The following is a 13,625-nucleotide window of genomic DNA, read 5'->3' on the forward strand; positions in this document are numbered from 1 at the left end:
CCTCACTGGCCTGGTCCCCTTCCCGGAGTGCTTTTTTAACCTTAAATCATCCCAACAGCCCAATGAGACGAGTACTGTTACGGTGCCCTCATCTTACAGATGACAGCGAAGCTTAAGATAGGTTACGTTGCTGACTTCAAAGCCCGGGTCATTTCGCTTCACTACCGTCCAGATTTGGGCGGCTAAATTAAAGAAATGAGCTAAGGTGACTAAGCGGACGTTGGGACGAGTTCCAGTTCTGGGCCGAAGGCCGCCAGGTGGCGCGTTGGAGGTGCAGTTGCCCCCTCCGCCCCCCTCCGCCCCCCTCCGCCCCCCTCCGCCCTCCTCCGCACCACTGGGTCGGACGCACCTGAACCCAGCGGGGCGCGCCCCGGGAAGTGGGATCTGGGTGGGGCGAGAGTAGCCCTACTCTCCCGCCCAGAGTGGGCCAGGAGCGCGGCGTTAGTTCTGTCGCCCGGCGCCGCTGGTGGCTCGCTAGAGTCACGCCTCCACCCTGCGACCGCGCGGCTGCATCACCTCGCCTCCTGCTCCGCGCTCCCGGGCGTGCAATTTATTTGGGGGGCCACAGGGATAGAATAGAGGGCGAGCTCGGCCAGGAGGTGGGGCCGGCCCCACCTGTCGACTGCCCGGGAAGGGGCGGGGAGGGGCGGGGCTTATCCCATAGGACCCACCCCCATGGTCCCAGAGCCCTGGGCGCACGACGAGATATAAGGCGGCCAGGAAACAATGCGCCTGCAGCTCGCGCTCCCGCGCGGATCTCGGGAGCGTCCTGGCTGCGGTGCGCGAGCGAGGCGCGGGGGCGCGCTCGTGAGTGCGGGCCGCGCGCTTCGTCGCGCGCATGTGTGTGTGCAGGCTGCCGGGCTGCCGCGAGCCGGCGGGGAGCCTGTCTGCTCCAGGTGGCGGGCGGCGGGAGCGAGGTGAGGCTGCGGGTGGCCCGGGCGCGGGGGGCGAGCAGCCTGCAGGCGGCGGGCTGCCTATTGGGCACAGCGCGCCCCCGCTCGGCCCTGCCGGGCCCTGGGAGCTGCGCTCCGGGCGGCGCTGGCAAAGTTTGCTTTGAACTCGCTCCCCAAAACCTGGTCCGCGCGCGGTGAGCCTCTTCCCTGGGAGCTCTGACCCACGGCCAGGCTTCCCGGGACTGGAGGGCAGGGCGCAGGCTGTGAGCCGGTGAGCCGGTGGGTGTGGGGAGAAAAGAGAGCCCAGCAGCCGACCGTGCCCAGGGACCCAGGATCCCCTCCTCCCTCTGTCCCCAGCCCAGTTAGCACGTCCCCCCTTCCCTCCTGCAGGGAGCGGACATGGACTTCGACTCGTACCAGCACTATTTCTACGACTACGACTGCGGGGAGGATTTCTACCGCTCCACGGCGCCCAGCGAGGACATCTGGAAGAAATTCGAGCTGGTGCCGTCGCCCCCCACGTCGCCGCCCTGGGGCTCTGGTCCTGGCGCCGGGGACTTAGCCCCCGGGATTGGTCCCCCGGAGCCGTGGCCCGGTGGGGGCGCCGGGGACGAGGCGGAATCTCGGGGCCACTCGAAAGCTTGGGGCAGGAACTACGCTTCCATCATCCGTCGAGATTGCATGTGGAGCGGTTTCTCCGCCCGGGAACGGCTGGAGAGAGCGGTGAGCGACCGGCTGGCCCCTGGCGCGCCCCGGGGGAACCCGCCCAAGACGCCTGCAGCCCCGGACTGCACTCCCAGCCTCGAAGCCGGCAACCCGACGCCCGCCACCCCCTGTCAGCTGGGTGAGCCCAAGACCCAGGCCTGTTCGGGGTCCGAGAGCCCAAGCGACTCGGGTAAGGACCACCTCGGGCCATCTAAGGAGGGGGCCACCTCATGGGTGGCCAGACCTCTACTGCTGCCTGAGGTCTGGCACTGCGTCTTCTCTAGCCTTTCTGTCACCTCCCCTTTTTTTCTGGTTGGAGCTGCCGGTGTAGCCCCCAGCAGTGTCTGTCTGGCACGTGGGTATGTTGGTAAACAGTTTGGAGAAGTGGGGAGGGACCCAGAGTCCCTCTGATGAAGACTGGAGCCCCCAGGGACCAGGGAGACAGGGTGAGGGTTGGTGCTTAGAAAGAACAATACTTACATTGGACTGTAGGGAATTTTTGTCATTGGTAGCTTGGAAGGGGGCCCTTATAAGTCACTTCAAACTTGAAACTTTTTTGTTGGTGCCTTTTTTCTGGGATACTCACACTCCCCTAGGGAGAGAAGCAGAGGAGCCTTTTGTGCAAAGCCAAAGCCTCCATCCTTTAAAAGAACCTAGATCTCCTGCCTGCTTTACTTTAAAACCCCCCCTTGCCCCTCCCACTTTTTACCACTTAGACCTGCTCATCATCACTCACAAGGTAGCTAGGGAAGGAATAAATGCTCCCCACTAACAGATGGAACAACTGAGGCTCAGACATAGGAAATCCCCAAAGGGAGCCCTAGCATCCTACCATTTAGCCAGCTTCTTTTCCCAATGCTCCATTCCAGGCAAGTACCTCTTCCTTGGTGTTTGAGGGTCTTCATGGTCTGAGAAAGGCTAACCTGCTTTCAACTAAGCTTGAAAGGTGTCTTGGCTCTCTCCCAATACATCTTCATTTGTTGTCTTGCATTTGGCAAATGTTCACTAACCCCTACTTTGTGCCAACTTGTGAGCTAGGTACTAGGGTCATTGCCATAGAATGCCAGGCCCTACTCCCCCATCCTTGATGCAAGAGCAAACAACACTAAGCCAGATGAGCATCCTGTGCCAATGGACTACTGTGTTCTTACTCCAACCTGTTAGACCTCTGTCCCTGTGAGAGGGACTGGAGAGAATCCTCTTGAAGGGTGCAGACTGAAGCTAGCAGCACACAAACCAGGACAGGGAAAACTCACTTAAGTTTTTAGGAATAACAGATGGGCATTCAAGAGTGAACTGGGGCCAGTCGTGGTGGCACACACCTGTAATCCTAGCACTTAGGAGGCTGAGGCAGGAGGGTTGCCATAAGTTCAAGGCCAGCCTGAAGAACTACATAGTGAGACCCTGTCTCAAAAAAAAAAAAAATCAAGAAAAAAAGAGGGAACTGGGGAAGTTGTCATATACTTTAGGGAAAAAAATGAGGATAACAAAAATTAAAAGTTACTTTTTTTGATGGACTGTCATTTTTAACCTGCTTTCTCTACACCAAGAGCTTGTGTTTATTTAATGGGTGGACTTAGGAGTCTTGAGATCAAGAAACCAATAAAGAACACTGGTAGAGTGATAGGGTGGAAAGAGAATTGTTTTGGAAGTTTGAAGGTCTTAGTTTGAGAATCAGAACTTTACAAAGGTGATATGTGGGCTTGACTGATCTGGGCCTCAGTTTCCCTCTTTGCAAATGAGGGGGTTGAACTTGATTGTCCTGCTGGGGACATTTCCTTATCTGGGTAGAGTCAGACACTACTTTGTGCAAAAGGAAAATAGTGTTTTAAAGTATTTCTTTTCTTAGAGACCAATCATGAGGTTTAACAGTGAAAATTTTAAAAATCTAGGATGTAGGGAAGCCTCCTGAATCATTTTCTGACCTGCCCTTTAACCTGAACCTGTTTGTGGGCCCCTGGTTCACTCTCAGGCCACATGGTCTAGGACAAAATGCAACAGATTGCAAACAATGGGGGGGGTGGGGAGTGTGAGTGACAGGACAGTTCAACCAATGGAGGCCAGGGGCTGGGTAAAATAGCATTCCAAACACAGCTTAGCCAGCCAATCACAGGCTTTGGAGCCAGGAGGGCTGAATGGTCAGGTTTTATTAATGGAGAAATAATGCGATTGTCCACACAATGGAAGCCTTCCTGACAAAGGGATTCAAGCTTCCTGATATGGAAAAGAGGCTGAGAACCGAGCTCTTCTGTTGTCAGACCAGAATCCATTAAGGTGGCCTTCTGTGTGGGAGCTGCAAAATATGGGGAACAAGAGGGGTCCCCCACCCCCAGTTGCTTCTCTGGTTGAGTTAATCTAACAGACCTTTGAGCTTGGGAATGGCGGGGATGCGTCCTGGAGTCTCCAGGTCCCTTGCATTTTGGCTCTTGTAACTGGGTCATTGTGCTGCTCATTCTCTGCCTCTGATGTAGGTAGCTTGGAAATGATTGCTTGTACCTTTATGAAGTTCCTGCAGCTTTCAGAGACCTATGATTATAAATCCAACCCTCTTCTGGACCAGGAAAGGGGGTGGGGTGGGCAACCTATAAAATGATGGATGACTTTAGAAACCCGTTGAACCCAGGAGCAAAATAGTCCTAAGGGAAACTCCCCTCCCTTCTGTGGGTGAGGAGGGATGGTTGTAGCCCTCCCTTCTCTGAATCTTCAACTGAAAGGATGGCAGAATAGAGAGGTGGGGGAATAATAGGATTTATAACTTGTGAAAAGTAACAATTCCCAAGTGCAGGCTGTGCTGGGCAGGAACAAAGGGCAGCTCTGCCCACAGACCCCTCATTTACAATTCTGATGGGGCATGAAAGAGCCCGACTGGGGAAGATCTTTATAGCTAAACTTTGTCCCAGGCCAGTAGCTCTTTCTCTCCATGTCCTCAGTGGGGGCGGGGAGAGGCTGTGCAGACTGGGGGCTGTTGGCTTGGGTCTGCCTTTTGTTCTTATCTAAGCCTTGCTGTGCAAAAGGAAATTGGAGAATATTTTCCTTCTTACTTATTTCCCTTCTTCCTTCACTCTGCCTTTAGCCCAGCACAAATGAATTAGCTGTCTTTCTCCTCACTTCAATTTGTTGATATCTAAATTGAGAAAATGTCACTTACCTTCCCAAGCCCTGGCAGGGAGACCTAAAGCTGCAAGGTCTATGCATGTGTTTCTCATGTGGTGTGTTTCTTCTCTTCTTGGATAGAGGGTGAAGAAATCGACGTCGTAACAGTGGAAAAAAGACAGTCTTTAGGTATACGGAAGCCGGTCACGATCACAGTGCGGGCAGACCCTCTGGATCCCTGCATGAAACACTTCCATATCTCAATCCATCAGCAACAGCACAACTATGCTGCCCGTTTTCCTCCAGAAAGTTGCTCCCAAGAAGAAGCCCCAGAAAGGAGTCCCCAGGAAGAGACTATGGAAAGAGAAGTACACAAGGAGAAGCAAGATGAGAAGGATGAAGAGCTTGTGAGCTCCCCACCTGTAGAAAGTGAGGCTCCTCCATCCTGCCACCCCAGACCTGTCAGTTCTGATACTGAGGACGTGAGCAAGAGGAAGAACCATAACTTCTTGGAGCGCAAAAGGCGAAATGACCTCCGCTCACGGTTCTTGGCCCTGAGGGACCAGGTACCCACCTTGGCCAGCTGCTCTAAGGCCCCCAAAGTAGTGATCCTCAGCAAGGCCTTGGAATATCTGCAAGCCCTTGTAGGGGCTGAGAAAAGGATGGCTACAGAGAAAAGGCAGCTCCGGTGCCGGCAGCAGCAACTGCAGAAAAGAATTGCGTACCTCAGTGGCTACTAACTGACCAAAAAGCCTGACTCTTCTCTCTTACAAAGACATATGTTTATATTTTAACCTCCCTTTCCCCTTTAGTAATTTGCACATTTTGGTTAGGGTGGGACAGTCTGAACAGTAGATCCCAGAATGCATTGCAGCCGGTGCACACACAATAAGGGCTTGCATTCTTGGAAACCTTGAAACCCAGCTCTCCCTCTTCCCTGACTTATCAGTGCTTCGTCCTCTCTGGCGCCTTTGGCTTCTCAGCAGGCAGCTGACTGAGGAGCCTGGGGGTCTGCCTAGCTCACTAGCTAGCTCCGAAGAAAAGGCTGACAGATGCTATGCAACAGGTGGTGGACGTTGTCAGGGGCTCCAGCCTGCATGAAATCTCACACTCCGCTGGAGCTTTAGGCTAGGAAAGGATGCTCCCACTGATGTCTCTGGGGGTGATGCAAGGACAGCTGGGCCTGAACACTCTCTCTGAGGCTCCTTTTTCCAGGAGACACACGAGCTGTCTTGAGTGAAGACAAGCTCGTAGACTTGATCAACATGGACCATTACCTCACTGTCAGACACTTTACAGTAGCTGAGGAGTGCAAACCTTTAATATATTATTATGTTAGGCCACACCCCTCCCTCTGCTCTTTTTTTTTTTTTTTTTTTTTTTGGTGCTGGGGATCAAACTCAGGACCTTGAGCCGGTGAGGAAGGCAGCAGAACCACTGAGCTAAATCCCTGGCCCTCCCTCTACTCTTAATGCTGCGACTTTGAGAACATTTAAAGAGCTTGGCCTCTAGATCTTTGTCTCAGTGCCCTTTGGGCCCTCTTCTCTGAGGGAAAGAGCATTCTGCCCTCACGAGGGACTTTTTTTGTTTCATTCTGCCTTTGTTATGCAATGGGCTCTATAGCACCCTTTACCCACAGGTCTGAAATAGTTCCTCAAAACCCAGGGAAATGGGTCCTAGCCTGGGGCCTGAGGAAGGCCTGGAGTCCTGGCTCATGAACTTGATCCCTTGCCCAGGTGTTTTCCAAGGGCCCTTTGGGATTCATCTTGGACTTCTCAAGCAGGTATAAGGCACCCACAAGGAAGCACTGTAATACTTCCTCTTTCCCACCTGCCTCTCATCTCAGTCCTTGATTCCGTTTGAAGTTCTACTGGAACCATACAAACCTGTCCAGGGAGCTTGCTGGCTCTGTAGCACCAGCCTGGTTCTCTGCCAGCTTGACATGAGTCAGATGCCTTTCCCAGAATCTAGGCCTTACTGAGGTTCTGGGGAGAGCCCTTGGGACTCATACAGGGCTCCATAAAGTGGACTTGCTTCCTGGTGGGTTGCAAAGGCACTTCCAGGAGCTCTGCTTAGCCAACTATGATGGATTCTGCTCTAGCTGAACTCTGCAGCTCCAAGTAGAATGAAGGTGTAGCCTCCAATATGGGAAAGCCAGCTAACCCAGTAGGTGGTATGTGAGCAACCCCTCAGCTTGGCCTGGAAGAAAGATCAGCCCCTCCAAAACTGCCCAGGACAGCAGGAGCCTGCTGGCTCTGGGCTTGGAAGTGGGGGAGGAGGGAATGGATGGTAAACACTCTGTGGCTCTGAAAAACCAAGTGCTGCTTCCGACCTACTGTCCGTAATGTTCTCTTGCTGAGGTGGTTTCCTAACCTCATAGAACCCCAGGGGAACTTTTGGATGTATAGATGCTCTACCTTCTGGAGCAGGGTTTTCAGGAGCAAACTGACTTCTGGAACTGTCTTGGAAGGACAGGTGGGAAATAGGTTACTGATGTCCCACCTGAATAGCTTGTGTTTTATAAGCTGCTGCTGGGTAATATGCTGGGAGGAATCTTTTTTTTTTTTTTTTTTTTTTATACTGTATTTTTGTATGCCTTTTGCAAAGTGGTGTTAATTGTTTTTGTACAAGGAAAAAAAAAAACTTGGGCAAGTCTGTTGCAAGGGTCTGATTTATTTTGAAAGGCAAGTTTACCTGAAATTTTGTATTTAGTTGTGATTACTGATTGCCTGATTTTAAAATGTTGCCTTCTGGGACATCTAATAAAAGATTTCTCAAATATGTCAGAGTGGGGGCAGCTTATGCTATCTGAGTCCTCCTGAACCAAAGAAAACTATTTTAGGGTAGCATAGTGATCCAGACGGCTGCATTTCTCTAAGCATGTTGCAAACCTGGTCATTCCACTCTGGGTTCTTGAAATGCCATTTCAGGCATGTCTAAACAATGTAGGCTCAGTACTCAATGGAAATGAAATTCTCTTGTGAAGAGTGCTGAATTTGTACTTTTAAAGGCTTGAAATCCCAGCTTGACTGCTTCTGTGGCCTTTTGGCTTTGTGACTCTTAGTTTCTTTATCTGTAAAATGGGGACAAATGCTCTTTCACAGGAATTTTCAGATATTAACTCTGCTAGTAGACTTTAAATTGCTTTCAAACCATGAAGTCTCATACTCTTTAGGATGAAACTGTTCTTATTTTAGTGTTATGGTGACGTTTTGCAGAATCTTTTTAAAATTCTCTGAGAATTTTGGATGGGACTTTTTTTTCTTTTCTCCCCTCATTAACGAAAGGAAAATTAAGCTTCTCTTTTCTACCCGTAGTTCTCCCATAAACTTAGTTGAAATACAAAATGGGAGAATTTCCTTTTTTTGTTGGTACCAGGGATCAAACTCTGGACCTTGCGCATGCACGGCAGGCACTGGAACCACTGAGCTAAATCCCCGGCCAAAATGGGAGAATTTCCTACTGGCCCTTCCTCATGAGACACTCTCTGTCTAAGCATTCTGCTCACTTCTTCACATTACTGCACACCAATCACATGCCAGGGCTACAGATGAGGAAAATGAGTAAACAGAACTACCCAAGGTCACACAACTAGTGAGTAAGTAGAAATTTGGGGGCCGGGGATTTAGCTCAGTGGTTTTGCCGCCTGCTGCGCAAGCGCAAGGACCCAAGTTTGATCCCCGGTTCCAACAAAAAAAAAAGAAATTTGGAACCAACCCTATTTCCAGAGATCTTAACTAGTACATTATAATGACCAGATCGCTTGGTTAGCATAGGATGTGTAGAAGTAAACACGTAATTCCATCACTTAAGCTGCTTGTTGAAACTGTCTCTTCCGGGCCATGGTGCCTGCCACCTATTGGGATGAAGTACAGCACATGTTGCCAGTCACTGCCATTTTCGTGCTAGGCTGGAGAGTTGCTCCACAGAGGCCCTGTCTGGGACTGGGAAAAGAAAACAGTTGCTGTTCAGAAAGCCCATGCACACTGTGAGAGAAAGCCGGTTGGCCACTACTAATCCTGCCTTACAGCTGGGACCTGGGTTGGTATTGCCTGCCTGAACTACGAAGCCAGTGTAGTGTCACGAAGCTACTCTTAAATTTCCCACATTTACAAGGTGACTCGCACCACAAACTGGTAAGTTAGCCATATATCTGCCATATGGTAATTGTGGGTCCAGAAAAGTGGTTTCCCGTGCTCTCTCTTCTTTTCTCCCTTTCTCTTTCTCTTTCTCAAAATCATATGGTAAAATGGGGATCCCAAGCTCAGTCTCTTGTTAGGTAAACTTACCACTTGATACCTTTTAGGTCAGAAACCCAGAACCTAGTAAGTATTTGATAAAACAGACTTGGGTTAGTAGAACACTTTTCTTAAACTCTCAATCTGTCTGCCTTCCTTTGTGTGTATGAGCACGTGGGACGCTGGAGATAGAACCCAGGGCATGCCTTGGGCATCCTAGGCAAAGGATCTAAGGGGAGCTGCATCCTAAACCTATCTTGCTGGCCTGCCTCGAAAGCGCAAGTTCCCGAGTTTGATCCCAGGTACGAAAACAAAACAACAACAAAAAAGACTTCTAAACCTTTCCTTTTGTGTGTGTGTGCTAAGGGTTGAACCTAAGGACTTTGCATTGAGCTGCATCCCCAGTCCTTATTTATTTATTTTTCTAATTTTGAGATAATTTTTCTAATTTTGAGATCTCACTAAGTCATTAAGTTGCCCAGGCTGGGCTTAAACCTGCAGTCCTCTTGACTTGGCCTCCCAGAGTGCTAGGATTATAGGCATATGCCACCATGACTGGCTCCTATCCTTTGAGCCCATTTTTCAAGAGACTAAATCTGTAAGACCTTTCTCCCTTTACTGGACCTTGAAAGAATTCATGGGCAATCGGGCCTGGGATTTAGCTCAGTGGTTCCACTGCCTGCCTCACAAGCTTAAGGTCCTGAGTTCGATCCTCGGTACCAAAAAAAAAAAAAAAAGAATTCATGGGCAATCGATAAATCTGTAGGGGCCCATCAGTGCAGGCACTAATGCTAATTGTTTTACATATCCTAAACCTTACAATAATTTGGGAGACCTGGATATCAGCTCCATTTCACAGATAAACAAACTAAAGCCCAGACATTGAACCATTTGTTCAAGCCCGCAAAGCTGGTACCAGCTGCCTAGTACAACTCCTTCCAGTGCAACTCTGCTGAGAAAAGCCATCTCCTGGGGGGAAGGGAGGGTGTTTCTGGAATGTGAAGTATTTTAAGCTCCTTCCTAGCTCTTTTCTACAGACTCCTACCTCTATCTTTGTCTGAAAATAGCCAGGAGTTTATTCCTGGATTTCAGAGAACAATTTCTACAAAATAGGTTTGTGCTGAATGGTATACCTCCGGGGACTACACGCCCAACTCAGCATGTGGACAGTAAGGAGTGGCAGAAAAAAACCATACTTGATGTAGGAGAAGGTCAGCCTCTGCTAAAAAAATAAAAGGCTTGAGGCACATGCTTGACTCCTGCCCCTCATGACAGTTATTCTGAGGAAACAGAGACAGGCTGAGCCATCTCAGATGCGGTGAATTTGTCTAAAGCTCTCCTGAGGTCAGGATATTCCAGGATATGCACTTCAAAAGGGAAAAGGCATGAGGATGCCTTTATTGATCTGGAAGGTGATAGGAGTGAGTGACAGGTGTTCCTTTCTAGGGATAAGGTAACCGGCTGGAGATGCCTGATAACTGGGTGACTGGGGAGGGTGGAGGGGGAAGACGTCTAAATGTATCAGCTCAAGATCCTTCCTGTGTGGAGACTTCCACTGGATACCCAGCGGCTTTTGTTAATGTCTGTTTATTTAGAGCTGCTCCCATGGACAGGATCAGCTGTATTAATGTTACCATTATTTTGGCAAGGAAATGGAAATATGTCCTTAAAGTCTCTAATCAGGTGTGTCATTAAACGTTTAGGCTCAGTGCCCAGGGTCCAGTAGGTGGCCAGTAAATATTGGATTGCCTTTTAACTTGAGGGAAATAGTATGGTTAAGTGGTTACTTATACCCAACAGATCTTAGTAGTTCCAAATCTTGGCTCGGCATTTTTCTAGCTATGTGTCTTTGGGCAAGTTATTAACCTCATCCAGCTCCAATTTCCTCATCTATATACAATAGGTATAAATGATAGCACCTGCTTCATTGAATGGTTGTGAGCAATGTTAGTGCTCAGTAAATTATTAGTATTATTTAAACCATGTTAACAAGAGACCTGGTGGCCCATGCTTGTAATCCCAACACTGGGAGGCTAAGGCAGGAGGACTCCAAATTCTAGCCCAGGCCAAGCCTAGGAAGGTCTTGTCTCAAAAAAAAAAAAAAAAAAAAAAGAGGCTGTGGTTATAACCTCAGTGCAAAGGCCCTGGGTTCATTCCCTAGTACTGGAAACACACACACACACACCCTCTCAGGAGTATCTTACACTACAGTCCACACACTTATACCTCAAAGGGTGAAAGGCAATATATTATCAGCAAAGAAGTAGCCAAGGTTTTGGGAGACTGAAATAGGCAGAGAAGAAAGAGAGGCAAAGACTTGTGCCTCTAACTAGTCCCCAGGGTCTGTGTCCCATGGTGGTGGATAGAGGCTGAGTGGCTGTAACTCAGTTGTACCTGCAGACCCTCCATTGTTCCTCACAGGGTGCTGTGGTGCCTTTAAACTGAGAGCCAGCTGACTCCACTAAATACTCTAAAGCAAATCTTGCCCAGGAAGTGATTCTCAAACTTCAGTGTGTCCATCCATCCCAAGAGTAAGGCAGTAGGTTAGGGGCCAAAGTTTGTATTGCTAATAGGCAAGTAGGGGGGGTGGAATCGTGAGACCACACTTAGGAGAACATTGGTACAAGCACTTAGAACAGTCCCTTCCACATAGTAAGAGCTATATATTTACCATGATATATAAAGTTATAGTTCCTTCTTTCTGGAGGTTTATGAGTATGCAAATATGATCACAAAATAAGGCAATATGTGTTTCAGGTAAAAGCTACAGCTTCAAAAGGGGATGAGAGAAGCCAGGAGTAATGGTACATGCCTGTAATCCCAGCACTCAGGAGGCTGAGGCAGGAGGATCACCACGAATTTGAGGCCAGCCTGGGCTACACAATGAGGCTGTCTCAAAAAACAAAACAAACAAAAAAGTGGGATAGAGAACTTTGGTGGAATCATGAAGGAAGTGTTGAGGGTAACAGCCCAGTACTGAAAAAAAAAAAGTAAGAAAAAAAGTTAGTGCTGAAGACTATGACTTCAACCGGGACTAGAAGTACAGTTAAGGGCCTATTTGGCTAAAGAGAAAGAGAGTGCTCTAGGTTAAGCCACTAGCTTTGGGGAAGAGCAGTTGGGAAGGTCATGTCAAATCTGGGGGAGACTCGGGATGAGCTGACCTCTGCGATTTCCCCAAATGCGGGAAACTCGACTGCATAATTTGTGGTAGTGGGGGACTGCGTTCGCGCTCTCCCCTATAAAAAAAAAAAATCTGGGGGAGAAGGAGGAATCTGTTCTGATTTGCTAGCTGGATGGATAGTCTAATTTACAAAATTAGACTTGCTCTAGGTTTCTAAGGATATCCTTTCAAAAGCAAGCATTCGTTGGTAATTCTTTGGAATAGAGAAGTGAGAGGGATGTAGCAGAGTGCTTGACTCTGAGAGTCACCACAAATAAAGAAATAGAAATAGGGAAGTCAGGGAGAAAAACTGATAGTGGTTTGGAGCACAGTGAGGTTGAGGTGATGGTGTCATCCAAAATGAAGCATCCAACAGAAGCTTGGAAATGTGACTCTGAAGCTTTAGAAAGGGGTTTGAGGGCTGGGGATTTAGCTCAGCGGTGCCTCCCATGCCTGGCAAGCACAAAGTCCCAAGTTTGATCCCCGGTACTGGGGGGGGGGGGGGGAAGAAAGGGGTTTGAATGGAAGTCACAAGTTTGAGACTCAAGATATAAAGTAAAGCCCAGAAAGTCAAGTCAACAGAAAGAGATGGGTCAGAGGAGTAGAGGACAGAGCTTGGAAGAGCCTAAGGTGAGCCTCTCCAGTGGTTCTGCCTCTCCTTCCCTTTTTGCATCTCCATCTGCCTTGCAGGGCTGAGCTGGCTGGCAATGAGCTCCCTCTGAGAACGCAAGAGCTTGCCTGTGTACTCTGGAGAAACCCTGTGAGCCAACTTCAGGTGGCACACAAACTCAACCACAAAGGGAGCCCTACTCATTTCTTCCCCTGGCCTATTTTGACCAATTACGATGTCCCAACTTTGAACTGGCCAATTACCAATGGAAACACTAATGGACACAGCAGTTCATCAGCAATTATTCACAGGCACTGAATTAGGAATGATATTGTACACTGCCACCATGGCCAATATTCACATCTTCTACATCCTATGAATGCAAACTTATTTAGAAGTGTATTTGCCAGTGTAAACAAGTTAAAATAAGGATATTCTGATTTAGGGCAAGCCCTAATTCAATGACTAGAATCCCAAGGACAAGGCATTCAGACACAGCCACAAACTGGAAAGAAAATGGCCATGTGAAGAGAGGTACAGGTGGGGGTCACAGTGTCACAAACCAAGGCACTGTAACCAAGGACCCGAGTTCAATCCCCGGTACCGAAAAAAAAAAAAAAAAAAAGAATTGCTGGCAACTACCAAAAGCAGGAAGAGGCAAGCAAAAATTCCTCTCTAGAGGGGAAATGAGAGCACAGCCCTTGCTTTCAGACATCTGGCCTCCAGAACTGCCAAGTGAGTAAGTTTCTGTTGTTTTAAGCCACCTACCTGATAGTAGTTTGTTGTTGAAGCCCTAGGTATCACATATAGGCACCAAGTTCATCATGAAATACTCCCTACAGGAAATATGTTTTTCATTGAAGGTACTAATTAACATGAGGCTTGGGCTGCAAGGGTATCGTGGGTTGTACCAACAAAACTAGTGT

General features: G+C 48.8%; 1 protein-coding gene across 2 annotated transcripts; it reads left to right on the top strand.

Moving 5' to 3' along the window:
- Window positions 1-700: 700 nt before the first annotated feature.
- Mycl (MYCL proto-oncogene, bHLH transcription factor) lies at window positions 701-7,472 on the top strand. Of its 2 annotated transcripts, none has more exons than XM_004851037.4 (3): window positions 701-917; window positions 1,284-1,788; window positions 4,833-7,472. In XM_004851037.4, exons 2-3 carry the CDS (start codon window positions 1,293-1,295, stop codon window positions 5,429-5,431), a joined length of 1,095 nt encoding a protein of 364 aa, XP_004851094.1. In that variant the 5' UTR covers window positions 701-917; window positions 1,284-1,292; the 3' UTR covers window positions 5,432-7,472. The 2 variants fall into 2 exon arrangements, with proteins under 2 accessions (XP_004851094.1, XP_087071359.1); XM_087215233.1 differs by lacking the exon at window positions 701-917 and adding an exon at window positions 929-1,164.
- Window positions 7,473-13,625: the final 6,153 nt, after the last annotated feature.

Source organism: Heterocephalus glaber, unplaced genomic scaffold (genome assembly GCF_053883595.1).
Source record: "Heterocephalus glaber isolate CG9 unplaced genomic scaffold, H.glaber_assembly_v1.0 deba00001452, whole genome shotgun sequence".
Classification (NCBI taxonomy): domain Eukaryota; kingdom Metazoa; phylum Chordata; class Mammalia; order Rodentia; family Bathyergidae; genus Heterocephalus; species Heterocephalus glaber.

Coding starts and splice junctions, on each gene's coding strand:
- Mycl (XM_004851037.4), top strand. CDS start 1,293: ATGGACTTCGACTCGTACCAGCACTATTTCTACGACTACGACTGCGGG. Junction 1,789..4,832: donor CGAGAGCCCAAGCGACTCGG/GTAAGGACCACC, acceptor CTTCTTGGATAG/AGGGTGAAGAAATCGACGTC.